This window comes from Syngnathus floridae, chromosome 22, assembly GCF_059516105.1.
Source record: "Syngnathus floridae isolate MCC-2025c chromosome 22, RoL_Sflo_1.0, whole genome shotgun sequence".
Classification (NCBI taxonomy): domain Eukaryota; kingdom Metazoa; phylum Chordata; class Actinopteri; order Syngnathiformes; family Syngnathidae; genus Syngnathus; species Syngnathus floridae.
In genome coordinates, this window is record NC_142434.1 from 6,069,087 (window position 1) to 6,090,703 (window position 21,617).

General features: G+C 43.8%; 1 protein-coding gene across 2 annotated transcripts in view; it reads left to right on the forward strand.

Moving 5' to 3' along the window:
• Positions 1 to 2,137: 2,137 nt before the first annotated feature.
• Positions 2,138 to 21,617, forward strand: part of iqsec3a (IQ motif and Sec7 domain ArfGEF 3a) — a 38,156-nt gene continuing 18,676 nt past the window's right edge. For both annotated transcript variants that reach the window (XM_088366644.1, XM_088366645.1), the window contains exons 1-4: positions 2,138 to 2,815; positions 8,119 to 8,199; positions 15,697 to 16,210; positions 19,192 to 20,345. In XM_088366644.1, coding sequence (XP_088222770.1) covers positions 2,280 to 2,815; positions 8,119 to 8,199; positions 15,697 to 16,210; positions 19,192 to 20,345 — 2,285 coding nt within the window. In that variant the 5' untranslated portion in view covers positions 2,138 to 2,279. The remainder of the gene's footprint in view (positions 2,816 to 8,118; positions 8,200 to 15,696; positions 16,211 to 19,191; positions 20,346 to 21,617) is intronic.

Here is a 21,617-nt window from a genome sequence, read left to right on the forward strand (position 1 = left end):
TTTTGTCTTTGGACAGCACCACACATGACACACATTTACTCGTCTATGAACGGAATGGCTCGTCTGGCTTTCGTCCACGCAACCTTTTGTCATCCCAAGCAAGGCCACACCAGTAATAGCCTTTGGATATCTGCTTACACAAATGTATGAGGCATCCCAGCATTCACTTATAAAAGGACGGATGCGGACGCTCGCATCCATCTGCAGCCGAGCTCCTGTCTGCCCTTGTATGACCCCGTTGCTAAGCCGTTGACAGTCTCGTCTATAAATAAGCACACCCTTCACATAGAACAAATGCTCCAGGTGTGCAAAACACAAATGTTGACTTGTTGGAGGCTCATCCGGAGATGACGGACACATGCAAGTGTGGCAGTGAGGCCCTTTTTCCAAGCCACTAGATGGTAGCAGACCACCACATGACTTATATGTGGAGAGAAAAAAAAAATTGGCTGTAAAATTAAATATGATGTATTTTTGTGAATCTTATGGCACCCCCAAGGAAAAGAAAACAGAATTAGTCTACAAAGAAACCCAGATTAACATCTTTTTATTCTAAACATCCACAACAAGTCATCTATTCACCGCAACACTGGAATTGGGGTGGTGGGCAGCTGGTGATTAGATCCCCCGTGACTGAACGCCTTGGGATCTGTTTATGCATGAAATAATATTGTGTATGCTGCGGCCTAGTACACTGTTAAAATATCCTTGCAGCATGCTCAACTTTTTCTAACCTTGCAGGGTACAGGAGTCCATTTTTGGGCCAGATTTTGGACTCCAATGTGGATTCTGATGCTATAAAATCCCAAATAAAGATTTGCCCATGAAGACATTGATGTCGGCTGATTTATGGTTTTACGCCGACTCATCAAAATTTCCTGCCACACGCAATGACAAATGTTTCAATTCTTGACAATTTAACGGCGTCCATGTCTAGTAGGTAAACATGGTGTAAAATTTGAAATAGAAGATCATTTGGGAAGGACACATGGAAATACAAAATGGCAGACTTCCTGTGGGCTTCCAGGCATGGGTTTTGGGGACTTTTATGTCTATATTTGTGTCTTTTCATGAAAGACTTGTCTGCCAAATTTCATGGTGTCAAGTAAAGCTGGCTTCGGGGGTTAAATTTTCAAATGAATTAAATGGGGTATTCCCACCACCATCAGGGTGACCTTAAAATTGTTGTTAATCACAAGTGGCAGGCTTTTTGTGTGTTACTTCTTGAGGCTTTTTTATGGGTCTACTCATGATAGACATGTCTACCAAATTTCATGTCGTCAAGTGAAGCTGGATATGGGGGTTGAATTTTCAAAGAATTACAAGAGACAAAAAAATCACCCAAAAATGGTGGCTTCAAGATAAAATGGCAGAATTTTTGTGTATTTTCGGGCATGACTTTTTTTTGTGGGTCTACACATGATAACTCGCTTTGGGGGCTGAATTTTCAAATAATTTCATGGATGGGCCTCCAGTGCTATAATTAGCCTAAAATGGTCGCTTCAAACCACAATGGCAGACTTTCATGAGTGCTTGCGACTTTTTTGATACCAAATTTCATGTCGTTTAGTGAAACTGGCTTTAGGGGGCTACATTTTCAAAGAATTGGGTGGGTCGCTGTGGTACAAATTACCCTAATATAGTCACTTAAAACTAAAATGGCAGAATCCTCGTGAGTTTTCAAAATGGCTCCCTCTAGCGGTAAAGAAAAATCACTAACCAAGCACAATTCCTTTACAGTTCAGCACAAAACTTAATATACAATATTTAAATGTGATGTTTAGAAACAGTTTAATTAAGGTAAATCTAAATTCTATCTCTATAATAGTACAATGACTTACAACAAATGTTGCTTATGATGACTTGGCGACCTATGATTGTCTTAAATGAAAGATTAGTTGGGCTTTGTTTTTTTTACATTTCAAGCTTTGTATTGCATGTGAAAGAAAATCCAAGAGATTAATACCGTGTATGATTGTTATTAAAATGCATTCAAGCAGGTCATGCGAATGCAGAAATAAAAGAAATGGGTCAAATTGGTGAATCCCCCGCTCTTTCCCTGCGTGCCTACTCCGTGACGTCATTGGTCGCTCATGACCACTCCCCCTCACTCCACTGATGTCGACACTGCTCCCCCTCTTTCCTTGCACATCCGAGAAAGAGCGAGACGACACAAACCCAGCGTCAGTCTCCCGGATCTGCCTCCTCCTCCTCCGTCGACGCAGCCAAAGGAGCGCGCCGGCACCGCGGCTGCACCTCCCTCCCCCCCGCCGCCAGTGATGGAGAGCCTGCTGGATAACCCCATGAAAGCCGTGCTGTACCTCAAGGAGCTCACCACCATTGTGCAGAACCAGCAGAGCCTCATCCAGACTCAGCGGCAGCGCATCGACGAGCTGGAGCGCAAGGTGGAGGACCTGATCGGCGAGAACCGACAGCTCCGGGACCCCCATCAGTACGTGCAGCATCAGCACCGCCACCACCACCCCGCTCCCCAACCCCAGCCGCAGCCGCCGGCTCCCCAGCCACACGCCCACCCGCATCAACACCACAACAAAGCTGCGACCGGCCAGCATCAGCATCACCACCATCAGCATCGTCCCAGCTCCTCCCCTCCTCCCCCGGCTGCGACCCCCTCGCCGGCGCAGCACCACCACAACCCGCAGCATCTGCAGTTGGTGCCCGCTACTTCGCCACCCGGACAGGCCAGCCCGGAGACCCCCGAGGAGGGCAAGAGGAGCCCTTGTTGCAAGTCGCTGGTCCCGCAGACCCCCACCACCACGCTGTGCCGCTCCGTGGGATTGGCCAGGAAGGCTGAGTAAGTACAACACGTACACAATGCATTTTCTGTTTAATTATATTAACACTTCCTTGATATTCCAATGTCAGAACATTTTCACCTTAGATAGAAAACAGAAACTAATAAACATAAATGACACACATGACAAGTCTTAATTCAAAAGGTCCAACCTGCATAGTAGAATTGGTCACACAGCTGTTCCCCAGTTTAATCAATAAACCCTTTTAATGGGTATTGATTTTTCAGACCATGGCTGGAATTTTATCTTTATTGCGGCAAGCTGCGTGAAATCTAAATGCCTTTCAGGTATTATTCAGCATTTTTGTACTCATAATTCGCCAATATTGTCAGATGAATATTAGGTATGGGCTTCGTGTTGTCGCTGGGGCACGTCCCAATAGGATCAATACACTTTCATATTTTTCACAAATCATTACTTTTGATGCATATTACTCTATTTCAAATGTTTGAATATTAACTGTCATGAACTCTTGACCTGTAAAAAGTGTAAAATTCCGCCTCTTAGTTACTCTGTGGGAGCCATGCAGCATTATGTCGCCTAAAGATTGAAAGATTCTTTTAATGAGTTTTGAGTAAGCCCGAGTAGTATTTTCTTTACTGCAATGTTTCAGTGTAGAAGCTGAAATTTTTGAGTTTCAGAAAAATGATAGAATCAGATAGTATAAGGCTCGAAAGGGACGACTAAATTAACAATTTTGGTGGGTTAAAATTAAAAAAACATTTAAACATGTTTTAATATATGATGGCAACGTATGAGCACTAGTATGGCGTCAAATCCACGTCAGAGCCCGTTTGCATGCCGTTGCACACTCAAGGTCACAGGCTCGGCCGCTGAGCTCCATCTGCTCCCCTCGGCTACATTGTTTGATAATCCTGATTGAATCACAAAGATTTGATTTTGCAAATGTATACTGTCAAAAACAACACGAGGGAAAATGAAGGGAAGACTTTAAACTAGGACGACGATGAGAGTTGACAAGAGAGATAATCGTGGTTGAACTTGAGATGACATCACAGTGGTGAGCACCAATGGGAACCTGGGTGACGTTTGACGGGCCAAGGGGGATGTAAACAAAAGGGTTACCCCGGCAACCAGAATGGGGATGACTTTGAGAGGCTGCATTTGGGAGATCACTCGAATGTGTCACGGAGATCCATTGGATTTTCCGACAGACGCCTCAGCCTGACATCAATCCTCAGGACGGTGCTGGATTCGGCTCATCAACTGTATTTTTTTTCCCCCTTTCTCATTTGCCTGATTAAAAACAAAAGAAGCAGAGGGCGAGTAATCTATTTGCCAGGCGGTAAATGAAAAATGAAACGCTGGCTCACGTCACACACCTTCCTCATCTCACGCTTTGATGAAGGCAAATCGCAAGGGGATACAACAGCGCCTTGGATACGTTACAGCCTCTCCATAAAATCCAACAGAAAAATATTGTGTACTTCAAAAAGGAAAATGTCACTCGATAATTTTGTAATTTATAAGCAAACATACAATAATTATGAAAGTGATGTCAATAGAAGATCAAACAAACTCAAACATGGCCACTGGGGGGCAGCGTATTACATATGGAAGAATTTCACGACTAAAGTGCTGCAGTGATATTTTTTTTTGCAGAGGATAAAGAATATATGCATTATATTAGCTGGCTACATGGTAGTTTTTAAATATCAATTGGTATTGGTTAGCCTCCCTATTCAGTTTATGTATTAGCATTAAGCTAACGGATTTAGGCAGTTTTTAAATAAATAACTATGTAATAGTTTGACAGTAAACTTCAACTGGGGGAAGCATTAAAAATAATTATTCAGACAGTCTTTAGGGGAAGAAGAAGTATGAGGAATCTTGACATTGCTGTAGGTGCCCACCGTTTCCTTGCTAGCATGTCATCTCGCAGGCCCCTCGCCGATTTCCTCGAGGACCAAAGTGGAAACGTACGTGCGTGGCAATTAGAGGCAGCCGAAACAACGGCGCATAGTGCATACTGAGCGGCCCCGCTGAGTTCCTGCTGCTGCATCATGCTGGTTCCTCTTGTTTCGAGAAGCTTTGCCCGTCTTAGATCAAGAACAGTTTGTCAGTCATAGAGTTGCTCATGGGGTCTTTTGGTACCAAGTAGTAATGTCAAACGTTAATTTTTGCAAAACTCTGCTTATATCTGAGTGTTCCCTTTCGTCCGCTTGCTGGTCACGACTCGGCACCACTAGGATCTAAATCACATTTGGGTGCTTTTAAATGACTTCATTTCTCAGGAGTGTGGACGGAGCTGCCGGCGGGATGTGAGCAAGTTGAGCAAAGACATTCCCTTGTCAGCAGTGCGGCTCTATTCGTGAAACGTCCAGAAGAGCTGAAATGTAGTCCGGCGTGAGTCACCGTCGTCAGTTTCAGTAAATGTGGGCCTTTTCTGAAACACTGGCGGAGATAATATTTTTTCCTTCCTTTATGTAGGGGGGGGGGGGGGGGGGGGGGCAAAAATATCTCAAGGGTCTGCAAACCCTCCTATTTTTTTTTAGAAACCCCCAAAAAAATCAGTAAAAAAAAAATCATCTACCTCATGTACTGAGGCATTCGAAACAGTGTCTAATGGACTCCTGTATTGGAGATGATTTTTTTTTTTTTTTATCGGATTCTACACAACCGAAAAAAAGCAAGGATGCAACTAATTATCTTGGTGGAGTAATCAATCACTCTCCTTATGACCATTTGCCTCTGCTACAGTGCAAAGGCTGTGCTAGCCATCCTTTATAATCTACACACAGATAAATAATCCCCAAGTGGGGGAGAATTGCATTCCCCTAACTTCACAGCAATAAATCAGTGCCAATCCGCGGACGGCAAATGAACTTCAGGAAAGAGTCCGCACCATTCCCAGAGCTCCCCACTCTATTTTTTTCATATGTCAGTTCTGCTTCTCTTTGTGATTAGAAAAGGCTTTTAAGTTTTGATTTTCTGTGAGAGGGGAGTTGGGAGTTGTTGAGGAGAGTAAAAACTTGAGGATGCTTATGGGTGTTGTTGATGTTGAGGGTGATGACATTCCATGTGGTGATTTTTTTTAAACTTGATGAAAACAAGAAAGATTTTTAAAAAAATGTTGTTTTTTTTGTTATTCAGGACAAAGATTGTAGTGATAAAGGCATTGATTTGACCTTAAACAGGTCAATAGTGCGTTGATTTATTGTTAATGCCTTACGTCAATATTTTAAAGTATTTACTAATTGCTAAGCACCATTAACCCTCGGGACTAGTTTTATTTACCATTGCTGTGATTTAAATAACAGTCTGAAAACATTTTTCGCTTAATCGACATGAGAGGATTATATAGCTGTCATCACAAAGTTGTATATGTTGTTAAAAAATATGATCGTTTTAGTTTTTGACCATGAGTCTAAACATTTTATTTTATTTTATCTTATTTTATTTTATGAATTGATAGTTTATTGTTTGATTGGTGACGCCTGCCTTGTATCCCGGAAGTAGAAAGTGCGGCCAGCAAGCAAACGAATGATGTCTGAAGCAGCATTTTCAGGTATTTTCTCTTATTTGAGCTCTTCTAAAGCCTGTAACATTCGTTGTTTATCGTTGTTTTAGTTTAATATACTTGCGTAAGATATTTTTCTACATTGAAACAGGTTTTATTTGAATAATTCATCGCTATTTTACCAAGATACTAGGAAGCTAACTCACGGTAATGCTAATTAAAACGTCAATTAAAACTTTAATTCTCCAGCTCTATGCTTTTAGATTTTATGTGATCTCACCTCCCCTTTTTAGATGAATACTAAAGTACAAAAAAGTGTGAGTCAAAACTGAGCTTTATCACTTCCTATATTGGCGCTCAGTAATGTGTCCTCTGTCTAGTGACTGTGCCAACCTTGAACACTTTTCTTTTTCTTTCTTTTTTTTTTTTGTGTAGGACAAAAGCCACATTTTTCTTGCTCTTTTGAGCATGTTCTTGCTCTGTCCATCGAGCTAAGTCTCCCAAGAGTGATGCATTGACGCAAACCTTTCAAGCAGTCTTTTTTAAGATGTCTCTATTTATATGTGCTTGTGTGTGTGTGTGTGTGTGTGTGTGTGTGTGTGTGTGTGCGTGTGCGCGTGTGTGTTTGTGTTGGCTTTTAGGATGGATTTAGAGATGTCTTTGGAAGGTTGCCGCAATCGCTCGACACACACAGCTGCCCCAGCGTCATGTATTTCTCTCCCTTTCTGCCAAAATTGAAAGGGAATACTTTTGGCGCAATCTTCATTGATTAGGCAAGGTCCTTTTAGCCAGATTGCCATTAGTGGAATTGATAAATGAAGCAAGCCTAAATGACGAGTTATAACCGAGCTAATTGCCTTTCAGCGGTCGTGCTGGCATAAACATGGCACTAAATATTACTCACATCACGCTTCTTTTATTTTGTGTCACCATTTAGGAGTGTCATGAGCGGAGAAAACGGTGGTTATTGACACAGCGATGAGCCGCACGCAAACACTTTAGTTACGGAAGGTTAAAGCAACACAGTGGGAGCGCAGTCTACAGATTAGACCCCCCACTCCCCATGTCCTCCCTCCTCTTTCTGCAAACATGACTCGGTTTAGAGATTTCGGCGCCCAGGCGGTATTAGCCAGTTTTGGCCGGCAGGGGAGACGAGAAGGGCCAGGCAGCGGGGTCGCGCTAGTTCAATTTAATCTCGGGAAGGCTGCATTGATCAAGGGAGTGTGTGTGTGTGTGTTTGTGTGTGTGTGAGTGAGTGAAAATCGAGACAAGTGTGTCTTCACATGATAAATATGTAAAGGAAATGTCAGAAGATGAAATATTTATGCATGTTTTTGTTGTTTGTACAGTGGATCCTCTAAAAGGGAAAACAGTCTTGAAATAATAAGAAATAATGGGACATTTGCCCTTGGATTGACTTTAAAAAATATTACACGCACACACACACACTAGATGCATATATACACTCACCAGACCAGGCCATACACACTCAATACTAATAAATTGACACTATTCAGAAATTCACTATTCAAAATTGTTCATTTTGCATGTAGACATCAAGAACCTACATATAATTTAATATTACTAAACAAGGACAATAAGTCCAGACTGAAACTGTTTGTGAGGTAAAGGATGTCACTGCTGTTCTACTGCTGGCAGCCATTTTGATTTATCTTCTTTTGAGGTGACGTAACGTCCCAGTATCTCATCGGGTTATTTTGTTGTTGTTGTTTTTTTATCGCTGTGAAAACTCTTTGTCTATCTCCATGGTGACACCATCCCGTTTGCCTCCTCTGAATCCTGCTTTCTTTGTTTACCCAGCAACCAAACGGTTCTCCATCAGTTCTGCTGCCCAGCCCCGGAGGCTCCCGAGGGGGAGACATCATCCGCCTGTGTCCCCAGGTAAGACCATTGTGTGGCATTTGCACCACCAAGATTAGAAAAATAAAGTTACCATGCTTTGACACAAATTACCCCTGTAGTCCTTTGAAGTGGTTTGTAAACGCTGGAATCATTTTCAGGTTCTGGCTTGAATTCTAGCAATTTAGCCTTCTCAAGACTTAATGATAATTTGTTACTTTTAGATGGCCAGATGGCTTTTCAGCTAGCGCGCCAATCAAAAAATTCGATTTGTTCTCGACTATCATCTGATTTTTTTGGTTTTAGTGTCTCAGGTTTTTTTTAAGTGAGTGATTCATCTGTCCAAAGAGCATCGATAGCAATTAAGCCATGGGCACCAAAATGCTTTTTTTTTTTCCCTTTTATCTGCCTTGTCAGAGATAGCAGATACACTAATGGTGACGAATCACATTGGGGCTAAGCCACAAACCCAAAACAATATAAACCACTTATGGAACTTGCAAACCACGTCAAAGCAGGACTTCCCAGGGGGCGGACAAGTCCTTTTTTGTTGTTTTTGATCACATCTTATCCCCCCCTCCCCCTCTTTCTTCCAAATGCTGTTTTATTGTTGATTTCCGCTTTGTTGTCCGTGATTTCACGCGGCATCACATCCACTGCCCACCCCCCCTCCTACACACAAAGCGCCGCACCTCATCTTGTTCATCACCGTCCATGCTCACACCATGCGGGCCTTTGTCTGTCCAATGTGGTCGCATTGAGTGTCCGATTTATTTATTTATGTATTTATTTATTTCCAACCACCAAAATTGTATTTGTGCAAGGGCGGGGGGTGTTGATGTGTGTGTTGTTTGTAGGGAGTCTTCATGCTGGAACGTGGTGAGCACATGTAATGCATCCGTGTTCATGTGAAGGCACAAGGAAAAAAAATGATGTTGCATGCTTTTCGCTTGGCAGTGGTTAGAATGTAGTAGCGCCTTGTCTTATGTGTGTATGTGCGTCAGTGTGTGACCTGTACACCATCAGGCATATTTTACATACCAGGATGATGCGAGAGACAACTTTGCGGACAAAGATGTAAAATGTTCAATGTTTTCAACTCTCATAGATACTATCATACGTTCATAGATTGTTTAAAAAACAAAAACAGACACCTGAGTGACAGCGGGCAGCATAGGGCAATGACATCATAGCAATTTGAGACTACAGTATTTTCTTTCTGTCTGTGATCTTCTTGCATGCATGTTTCCTACAAGGAGAAATGTAGATAAAACAAAATTCCCATAAAAATACCCAAAATGATCAATTATTAGTTATTATCAATTATCTGGGGTTGCACCTGGTTGGTCCAAGCATAATTTGGGGGGGGGGGGGGGCAGTGCTCCCGCAGCCCACCCTCGAACTGCGCCAGTGATCTAAGTCCGTGTCAAACGGTCATACACAATTTATGGTTCACTATTTGAATTGAAACAGTTAATTGCTAAACTTAAGTAATTTGATTACAAAAAAATCTCCAACGCGCACATCACTCACTCGGTTTAGCCCCACCTCCAAAAAGCACGCGAGCTGAAAGTCACACATATTGTAGTGCTTAATGGCCCCAAGTAGACATAATACGTGCTCCTCACTTATTCTTGTTTTGTAAAAAAAAAAAAAAAATTAATAATTTTTATTTGATGACTCCATTAATCGATTTGAACAACATTCAATAATGATAGCCTTAGCCCTAAGATTCCATAAGATGGTAGTGGGTTGAAAGCAGCAATACAATTAAAGCTAAAGGACACGACCTTCAAAAATTGTCGGGTAATCCATGTTGACAAAAATATTGGGACACGGAGAGAAGTGGGTCCAATGGAGTTGTCTTTTGGTTTCCAATTAGCTCGCAGGATTTTTTTACCTCGGCCAATCAGGAGCAAAGGTCATCTCCCTCAGGGGAGAGTCCAGTCAGCTGTATAAAAATTGCCTCAGGGACCCACATTGGCCTGAATTCGTCTTGAAATCCTCAACATTGAGTCACTTATAATTCGATAGCTCATGAGCATCCTGAGGTTTGCCTGACCAACTGATCATAGGCGGCATGAAGGTGTTCATCACATCTGAGGGTTTCTCTCGCTTCTCCATTCGGCAGCTTATCTCCGTGTTGTGAAGTGAGCCCAAAAAGGAAGCGGAAGGGGGAGTCGTGGGTTTTATTGCAGAAGAGATTTCATAGAAGCGCAACATTTTGATGACTTTGCTGCAGCATCAACCGCTCTCGTGCGTGCGTTGCATCCTCTGAATCAGCAGTTTTGACCTTTTTGCTGCTTCATTTTTCGGCTCGTGTACCGCTTTAAAGCAATTTTCATAGTTTGGGAGATTTAAAAAAAGCTATTGATTTTTGACACATCATCGCCACAGTTAAAACAAGTTGACTTTTATCTAAATGTCATTGTTATGTCATCGTTAAATATCACGTATTATTAAATGTTGTACTATCACAAACAAAATGTAATATAGCTGAAACAAAGTTGACCTTTGACCTTCACGGATGAAATGCTGTTGATTTCAACTAATTATATACTTTTCTAACCCATGCTAATCAGATCCATTCAATTCTCCCCAAGCACTGTTGAATTATACACATATAATGCGTTAGCGCTATTATAATAGCTTTGCAAAAAATGCTTTAATAAAGCCAATGGCAGCTCAGGGGCTATTCCTCATGCCGCTGGGCTCGAGAATAAACACGTCAGTCCTCTCTTCTGGGATGATATTTTGCACGCCGCATCACATAGACAACAGTTACGGCCGGAGCTGGAGCCAATGTCATTACATGCCGTCTTATTCGTCTCTCAGGGGCACTTAGAACAATTGTGCAGGCCCGTCGATACCTCAGCGACGCTACTGTGGGTACAATGTCCCCTCCCCCGAGTGTGAAGGTGAGTGTTTGTGTATGCAAGGGAGAAGAAAGCAACCACCAAAAAAGGTTTTGTTTAAATTGCTTGCAGAGCCACAATTACAGCGCTCTGAGGGTGCCAATTTGGTGAAGGCCTTGTGTCCCTAAACAGCCGAGCATTCTGGAGGCTTCACCGGCCCACCATCGCTCAGAACTTTGTGCGGGGCATGTGGCAGGCACAAGCTGTAAAACCTAAAAATGTGGTTGCACGGTGACCTTCATAAAGACTTACAAATTATCCGTATAGTCTCTTTATGCTCCCTGTTTGGTCAACTACAGCTGGGCCTGACGTCAGCAGGGTAGATTAGGGGGAAAAAGCGCCGCTAAGGCATTACTGGGCTATAATGAATCGGGAAGCAGCACTTGGAGGAGGAGTGTGCCGTTTAGATCACAGAAATGAAGAGAAATAGGGCTGCCATGAGAAATTGAGTAATTTGATTTCCCCCTCCCAAAAATAAAAATCAAAGCAGAATCCCTACTCCGAATTTTCAAATCAAATTTATCTAACTCATTCACTGCCATTTACGGCTTTAGACGTCAAAGATGTTAACTGAGCTGGCAGTGAATGCGTTTATGTAGAACTAGAACATATTGTGGTCATGGATAACAAACTGTAAGCAAACAAAAATTTAATAAGACCCATGTCACTCACCGGCCGAGGCCCCGCCCTCTGAAGTCAAACACACAAAGTCACAGATATTTCAGTTGAACTAAAAAAAAAAAAAAACACCTGCACCTCACATGCATGTTATTGTGTGTCTTTTTTTTTCGATTAGTCAATGGGATAATTGGTAGAATACTCAATTCAATGATGTGACTGATGTGAACCTCGGGACAAAATATTAGGAACAGCTTTGCATTGTGATATGCAATTTCCTCATTATTCCAAAAGTGTTTCTTCCTGTTTTGTTTTTGACTGTGTCATGCTTTTGACAATATAGCGCTAAACCGTCGAGCAGTTTTTCTGTGCTGAGTCATGCTTGCAGCGTCATGCTCTCACTCCAGGTGTTGTCTCGGCTTTGGCTCTGCCTGTCATCCTAAATTATCTGTTAAAAAAAAAAAATGCCAGGGAAAAGAGTGGTAGTGGGAGGGAAAATGTAAAATGTGAAAAGAATGAAAATGAATATTAATAGGACTAGCACAATGGGGAAGACGCTTGTTTGTTGGAGCCGTCCCCATGCCGCTGTTGTTGAAGCACGCGTTAGCCGCGAGGTTTCACTCGCGAGATGGGAATACCGAGCTTCAAGACGGGGATGACGAAGTTCGCAGGTGCGCAAACAAAACAAAGCGTGAGCTTCCTGGTGTCGAATAAATCTTATTTCTGTCAGCTGATGCACGTACACAGCTGCGTTTTATGTGTTTTAGTCAACAAAAGTGAGAAAATGTGGCATGATTTAGAAACTCTTGTCAGCTTTGATAGATTAAATATAAAAACACTGATTCACTGTCATTTTTTATGCCGACTTTGCTAAAGAGTGTTATTTACGAGGCCACCCGAGTGAGTTATTGATCGGCTTGTGCATAACGGAGCCATCATTTTATGATTAATGGCACGAGATGAGCCCTGCTGATTTTTGCACTTTCGGTGCTTTTCGAAGGATGACCTATGGCGTTGGCTTTTCGGGAACGCAGTGTGCTGATTTTTGAACACGAGAGAGGTCGACGGCAGGTTAGATGACTCATCGATGGAATAAATGCTGTCAAAGGAAAAATGTTAACCTTAAAATAGACAAGAGGCAGGACAAGCACAGGGTGAATAATCAGAGATACGATTGCTTCAAAACGTATCATCAACCTTATGCAACTGTGAATAGAAAGAACTGAATAGTAGCAAAACAAAAACCTAAACACTGCAGTGGTGGTGAAACGATTAATCGTTCGTCAACTAATCAATTTTCCACGATTTTTATCTTATTGCCTAATTAGACATTGTTAAAAAATAATAACACTGGTCAACAGAAAATTTTAAACAGAGATGGCTTTATGTAGCCCTATGAATATTTTCAATACTGATTTGATATGTTTTTTAGTTTTTTTGTTGCTCATCAAGATTTTGAGATTTTTTTGGGGAGTTTGACCAAGAAATGTTTTGCGATACAGATTTTATAGCGCACTATGATCTTCTAGGACAAAAAAAAATATTAAAATTATAATTATGAAACTTCTGAAACAGCACAACTAATTCAGCTTGAAAAGTCGTTTTTGTATCTGATGAAAAAAGAATTGTTGAACATCAATATTTTTAACTATTTTTTGGAACAGCTGTTATGGACCAAACCGATATCTGAAACCTAATTAATTCACATTTGTGCACTTTCTGTGCTGCAAATTTGAAATTATGTCTCCAATTTGTCATTAAATAAAAGGCTAAAAATTATTTTTTTATTCCAATTTATTGACAAAATAATAAAACCGATAAAAAAAAAAAATCATTGTGGTTGCAGCATGAGACTACAGAGTAGCATGCTCGTCTTTTTTATTTCTCTGCCCATATGGAATGTTTTCTTGGCCTTGTGTTCTCCTCCTCGTAAATACGCGAACAGATGTGACACGATAGCGAGAAAGCCCCCGCTCGGTAAACATGACGATTGTTCGGCAATTATGCACAAACATGTGGTTGTTCGCCATGAGAGCCTCTGTTCTCAACGTGCCATCTTTATACTTCTTGAGGGTTTAAATTGAGTTGACACAGGTCAAAAGATAAATTCAGCCCATAGGTTACCATCTCTGAGTATATGAGCAAAGAGATGTTTATTAATGTAGACGCTTTCCACTCTGCCTGATTCATTCTCAGTAAGGGGCAGGAGATATTGTGCATAAGAGGGGGAGGGTCGGAAGAGATTTAATCAATGTGACAAGACTCAACTTCAAAATATACCCAAACTCAGGTCGTGGAATAAAGGGCAAAATGATTGTATTCCAAGTCAGGCACATGGAGGACAGCACACTCGTCCATCTTCACCGCCGGGGGCTCGTCTCCGCCCTCGCCGGTCCTCTCTGACACCCCGAGGCGCTAAATCTTCCTACCTAGCGGCGGACGTTAAGAATTGGACAACGAGGCGGCTTGACAGCACCGGTGAAGAGAATATGGGGCCGAGTAAAGCTTCACTTTGTGATGACTCTCCAACGCAGGCGCATAAATATGCACACATGCTGCGCATCTTCGCTGAGGCTGCTTTCAATTTACATGCTCAATGATTCATTAGCCTCTGGACCATGTGAGTTTTTTTTTTTTTTTTAAATACATGCTTTATTTTTCCCGTGAGGAAAATTAGTTTGTCACAGCAGCAGTACTCACAATATATACACTAAGTTCATCTGAATGTGCGAAGCTGCAAAAGTCTAATTATTTTCCTCTGTGTTGGTAAATTTCCATTTAAGCAGTGTATTGCTCCTTACCTTGAGATGACTCTTTGTTTTTATACGGTCTCTCCGCACATTTTCATCTTTGTCACATATGACAAAAAAAAATCACAGGCCATAACACCATAACAAGGCACTTAGGAAATGGCTGGGCTTCTTTTCAAGACTTCAAGTAGACATAGCAAGCTGCCTTTTTAAGACATCTTCAGACTCAACACCCCCCCAACCACCCACCTCTACCGTGTCTATTTTTTGCTCACCTGCAGTTCTGTGAAGAAGCGACTATTTTACTATCCATTATTCATCCCACGTACATCTATTTTAGAAGGATCCCGCTAAAGCCCATTACAGATACTTTCTCCGCAAGCTAAAGCTCCGCCATGTGTGATGACACCGACAACGAGAGACGCAGATGGGTTATTGCAGATTTAGACTCATCTTTCCGAGGAGAAGTGGTCCAAAAGTTAAGCGTTGTGCCACGTTTTGCCGCCAGGTAGCCATCTTGTGTCGTGATGTGCCAGCAGACCTGCAGCACTTACAGCAATCCGTGGGAGTCGTGTTCTGGCACCTCCACTGTGTCAAAATAGCGACATTTCAGCGTGAATTTCCAGTTTTAGGGGGAATTTGGGAGATAAATCCAGTAAGTAGGTCAGGTTTGAACCAGTGGAAAAAGACCGGGATGATATTATGGGATGGGGCAATTTTCTTATTGTCTGCAGGTCCAAATTGGGATTGTCCACTGTAATCAAGTTTTCCCCTCAAAAGTATGAGATCATTTTTCCCCACAATCAATTTTAATTCACTGCTCTCCAATAGTGGACACATAATAAAGTGTTCAACTTTAAATCCGCTGCATACACACGCAGACCCACGCTGTCAAAAATGAAAGCACACACGCATGACTGTCCTGATTTGTTATTCTGTGTGTGTGTGTGTGTGTCACTACTGGCTGTCAGTTTCACATTTCTTTTTCCTGAAGATGTTGCTGCCGTATTTCTTTTCCATCCAACTTTTTCTGCACCAACCCTGTGGGTTTTTTTCCAGCTGTGTCCTCTCCTCCACAATGTCTTTGTCTGTCAAGTGCATAGACGACAAGCGAGGCACAGTCAAAATAGTAAAAAAAAGGGGTCCCCGTGTCTTACCACTTGCATCCCAGGAGAGTGAGAGAGCGAGAGAGAGAGAAGAGGTCATGGCGGATGCAGCAAGCCACCTCACTCTGCGTTTTCTCCTCCTTTCTGCAGCGATGACCTTTCTCCAGACCCATCAGTGGGGGAGGAAGGGAAGGGAGGAGAGGGGGAGCTGCAGAGTGAGGCCCCGTCACAACCGCTGCCCCATCAAGAGACGCCGCCGCCTCCACAGCCCGAGTGTGAGCCCCTCCAGCCGCAGCCCCCACCCGAAACCGAACCAGAATCTGAACCCCAGACAGAAGCTGAGCCCGAACCTCAATTTGATGCCCCGGGTGAGGAGGAGGAAGCGCAGGACGCTGTTGAACAAGAAGGGGCGGATGAGGAGGAAGTAAAGCAGGAGGATGCTCAGGAAGAGGCTGAAGTAGAAGAAGTAAAAGAAGCACAGGAGGAGAAAGAGGAGGAGGAGCAGGAGGAGGAGGAAGAAGGTGAAGCCGCAAAAGAGACCAGCACGGCGAGGAGAGCCAGTCTCCATCACACAGCGTCGCCCTTGAGGGTGCAACGCAACGGGGCCGGCTCACACTCGGCCACCTCCGACTATGAGCTCTCGCTTGACCTCAAAAACAAGCAGGTAGGGGTGTGTTTGGAATGGGGCTGCAACCTGGTGCGTGTATGGAACCTTGAAGGTTTTTTCTGTTCTCTATTTGAGCCAGTGGATTGGCCAAACTATATCTGCTTCAACATCATCATCATTATCATTATCGCCATCATGGATCCCCATCATGCTTTTGTCTTTTTCACCTCTGTTGAGTATTTTGATGTATACAGAATGCTGGAAATTGATATTTAATTCTCTCTCTGATACTTAATGATTCTCAGTGGAGCTTCCACAGAGAATAAAAGCACATGATTGTCTCCCATCTTGTACTGTTCTGATGGATGTCTTTAAAAACATTAAGAAATGTGCAAACATGCGACCCCCGTCCCCCCCCAGACAACCGCCCACCCCAACCCCACTCTTCAGGCCTCAGTCTGTCCGTTCATGCTGTCTCATCAGAAAACCCATACCATCTCCATGTCTTGGACCATCATCAGTCATTTTTGCCTTGTATTGTTTTATGTCCTTCAATTAACCCAGCATCCCCCAAGAATTCTGTACAGGTAAGGAAACAGAATTAGGGCCCGTTGGCCACAACACAGTGATATGAAATGTGACATACCTGATTTACTTACTTTTGCAACTTCCTTCTTGAGACTCCTGTGGTAGAACTCTGTCTTTTTTACACCGTCGTCACGACAACAGAGACGTAGATTGCTTCCATCGATCTCCTGTCTGTAGAGAGAAGTGTGCGTGGAATGGATGCATCCTCCGATCAATGTGGGACTAATTGGAAGTGCAGGGCGATACCTTGATTGTGGTGCAGTAACCTCATGATTGACAATCAATTTGTGTACGGTTTGCGGACACACATGGAAAATTATGTTTGTCCCATGTGACTCTGGCTGTGATGGGATAATTCGGAGGAGAAAATACAACAATGAATATCCAACAGGGTCACAGGTCACATTCTTTGAAAGGCATACTTAGCAAGCGTCACCGACTTTCCGAGAGATAGATTGTGGGCAAAGATTCCTCAGCAAAACAGTGACGTCAGATCTTTAATTATCGTCTCGGCTTGGCACGGGAACGTTATGTTGTGTCGTGTCCCACTTCTTGCCGTTGCATAATCAGGTCGTTAATCATGCAGATGTTTCTCCGCTTTGAGACATTTGCATGAGGACGAGTGCAGTAATGACCTCTTGGTTCTCCTCGCTCGCTTCGGCGGTAGATCTTGTGTGTGTTGTGATACCCAGTACTTGTGGGGATGATTCATGGCGGAGTGTTTTGGTGTTTGGTAACACTACTTGACCTCCAGTTGTATTCAAAACACTTTTAAGGCGCTTATTCATCAAGACCATCCATCACTATCTGGCGTCTAGATAAGTCCGGACTAGTTGGGAACCATGGAAAGACTCCAGGTTTAAATAGTCCTTAATCATTGTGAACTTCCTCCAACCTTGCATTTTTTGCAATTATCTTCCACCCAAGTAGCTTTGAAGTGGCGTTAAAATATTCACATGTCCCTTGTATCCCCTCGTGTATGCATCCTTTGAAAATGCAGTGTTTACTTTCACCTTATAGTTTAGTTTACTGTGGGTTCAATCTGCCCTCAAAATCGATTGAGCAAGTCCAGCCGGTGGCAACACAGATCTGCAGATTAATCTCTCTCCATCAGCGCTTTGTCAAGTGATCAGGAGTCCAAGCGACTGCCTGCTACTGAAGAGGAGGGGTGTCTTCCCCCGTCATGTCCTCCCCATTGCATTGTCCACGTGTCATTTTCTCATCTTTGTCTGCCGGAATAGTCTTAATTTACCGAGTCTAAATGCCAGGCTAGTTTTAATCCTCTTTCCTACCTTCCCGGTGGCTGTAATTCCGAGTGTGTCAGACAGGCACAAAGAGAGCAGCGTGTCCTCAAATGGTTTCTTCAAAATCCCTGACCCAGCTTACGCAGAGGCCAAAACAGGCATAAAAACCTGCAACGTTTAATCAAATGACTTTTATATTTTATTCAGTCAAGGGCACCTCTTCAGAGTTTCTTTGGAAGCAAGGGACGTTTTTAGAAATTGTTTGTAAAACTTTTGGGATGCTGTGTTTTGACAATCCAAGCCTCTCTGGATGAATTAGCGGGAGAAGAGTAACTGAGAGTCAATCTTTCACACGATACGTATCTCTAGCTACTTAATGACACATTATTTCTGTTGTACACAACTTAGGGTATTCTCGGTTATCTCCGCATGCCAAAGCATCCTCCACTTGTAGCTTTAATGAGGTTCAGAGAAGCAACAGAAGTATAATCGTCCATTAAGTCTGAACGAGGGCAGGGTTGCGTTGAAAAGATGTGCGGCGCACAATGTGACTTGCCAAGATAAGAGCTCGCACTTGGGTGTTTCCAGAGATACACATGCCTTGATTGTTCCGACTAAGCGCGGGGGTTTCATCAAGTCTTTGAGCGTCCGCCAAACGACGGCGGCGGCTATATGGCGTCTATCAGTTTCCCACAGACTTTTAGCCATCTTTCACAGGCAAGATTAACGGCGCGTTCGCTTTCAGACGATTTAAAGAACCTCTCTGCGGAGTTGGCGGAGATTATGAGTTGTGTTTGCAGAGAAAATGAGCGCTTTGTTCAAATGCTGTGAGTCGGCCGCACGTTTGTTTTTCATGAGGTCCAAGCAGACCTATTGGTATGGATCACTCCAACTCTTTGGATTCATGACCTCGCAATTTCCCCATTTATGTCTGCATTCCCAGGATGTCCTTCCTTTTTACTGCCCAGTTCCTTTCAGTCTGACCCTTTTCTTTCTTGATATTCATCTTCAATGCACCACTAAGGTCGATAGCATCAACAGTTTATGTTCACTGTCCCCATTTGGGCTCCGTTACAGGACATCATGATAGCTTGGAGCAACAAAGGATTGTTTTCTTTTACTCTCCAAATGTTACTTTAAAAGCTTGGTAACATACCTGTCCCATGTTCAGCAGTCATTAATTTATATCTCTGTCCTTATTTCCAGATCGAAATGCTAGAGCACAAATACGGCGGCCACCTCATTTCCCGCCGCGCCGCTTGCAAGATCCAGACCGCCTTCCGCCAGTACCAGCTCAGCAAGAACTTTGAGAAGATCCGCAATTCCCTGTTGGAGAGTCGCCTGCCGCGCCGCATCTCTCTTCGCAAGGTGCGCGTGCAGAACACTGAGGGATTCTCGGCTGAACGGGCCCTGGCAGAAGGCTGCAATTTAGCGGGCATCCCTCTGGTGAGGTCACCGTCACTGCCTGCCACGGTGGGTGGAAGCTTGACAGACCTGGAGGACTCCTTCACTGAGCAAGTCCAGTCCCTGGCTAAGTCCATAGACGATGCGCTCAGCAACTGGAGCCTGAAGACCATGTGCTCGCTGCAAGAAGGCGGCGCTTATCAGTTCGGTTCAGCAGCAGGTGGAGGAGAGATGTGCGGCGTAGGGGAGTCGGCCATTCATCAAGCTCCGCTGGACCCCAGCGACCTGTCCAAAAGCGCCAGCAAGCTCATGATGGCCTTCCGGGATGTGACGGTCCAGATCGACAGCCAAAACTTCCGCGTATCGTCTTCCGTCATGGAGTCCGTCACGCTGGGCAGCTGCGCCCAGCAAGAAGGAGCTGCATCCATCACAACGAACTTCGCTCCTCAGGCCGTCCCACCCGAAGAGCCACCCGCGCCCCCATTAGCTGAGCCCATAGATCCCCCTCCACCCCCTCAAGAGAACCCACCTCCTCCAGAAATAGACTTATGTGATCAAGATATGGAGTTCCCCGCTCCCCCTCCCAGTGAGGAAGAGCTCGGCGGCGAGGACCTACCACCCTCAAGTCCTCTGGACAAAGTGTTTCCCCAAGAAGAGGCCGTGGTGGTGGTGGCGCCGCCGCCGGAGCCCCCTAAACCTCCCACGCCTGTGTCTGAGCTAGGGGTCAATCGGAGCAGCTCGGAGACAGCTGACAGCTCGGAGCAGATGAGCAGCAGCAGCGCGTCCACCGAGGCGCGCTCCACATCGGAGGCCTCCTCCAAGGAAGCTCTGCAGGCCATGATCCTCAGCCTGCCGCGCTACCACTGTGAGAACCCTGCCAGCTGCAAGTCCCCCACGCTGTCCACTGACGTCATGCGGAAACGCCTCTACCGTATCGGCCTCAACCTCTTCAATGTGTGAGTAACCGCCACAATATATTACTTTTTCAGGTTAAAATAAAATCTGTGATTGAGATCTCAATTCATGGGTTGAGATTTGGATGTCAATAAGGGCAAAAAAAAGTGACAGTAGTCATTTCTACTTTAGTGCAGAGTGTGAGTACTTCTTCCTCCCATGGTAACCACTGCTCCAAGATTCTTAGTTGGAGAGCTATCCCCCTTCGAAAAGAGCTCAAGCCTTTGATGGGAACATGGCGCGGATTAGGGTCATGCAATCTTTCTTAGAAGTCTCTTAAAGTCTCCGCTGTCCATTTCGTCTTCACATCTGCGACTAAAAGGGAAAAAAACGGAAGCAGGCAGTTGGACGTTAAGACTCGTGACACACAAGAACGAAATGGTTCTCGCATGCCGCCGATAGACCTGGGGGTGTTGCCATGGCGACAGGAGTGCACGGGAGCTGAACGCGGTGAAGCCCGCCTGAAACGTGTCACGCTCCGTCGGTTTGGAGGCTGTAAAGTTTGTTGGGCAACATGGCATTGCCACTTTATTAGGTACACTGTGTAATTCTACCGTAGCAAAGAATGTTTTAGTTACCTTGTTAAAATCAGAAGTTGTTAAAATTATTATCATGCTAGGATAAATTGGATGTACAGTTGATTCACACAGCCATCTAACTAGTTTCCAATCCAGTGCAGTCTTTCCTATTCCGAAAATTACTAACATTTTTTTTTGTTTTGCCTTATTGTATTTGTAAAGACAAAATTTCACAGTTGCTGAATGTGACCCCATGATGATATGTGGGTGTATCTAATGTTACAGTCAGATGAGCTGTCTCGAAAAATCTAATCGGATTAAATAAAACGTAAACGCCTTCGCCGTGTTATTCACAATGTCATTTGACACTCCTTTGGCAACACGTGACATCACCTCTTGCTCAAAAATGCCGCAAAACATCCCCATCTTGGGTTCTTGCGTTGTCACGGCAACATGTCTGTCAAAGCTCCTTGTCGAGATGGATCCCCCGGGAGCAACTACAAGATTTCACAGCGATATTGGCCCAATTAAGGCTCCTCACGCAAATCTGGAAGAGGCAATAAAAATGCGACCGTAAAGCCGATTAACTTGTGCTTTGCGAGCGTGACGCTTGGAACAAGAGTTGCAGTAGGAGACGGGAGGAGTGTCATAAATAGCAAGGAGTTTACACACTTTGGAATATTAACATTTGAAGTACTAGTCAGGGGGACGAGGGCCCGAACAATTCAGCTGTCCATTTTTAACAAAATAGCCTTC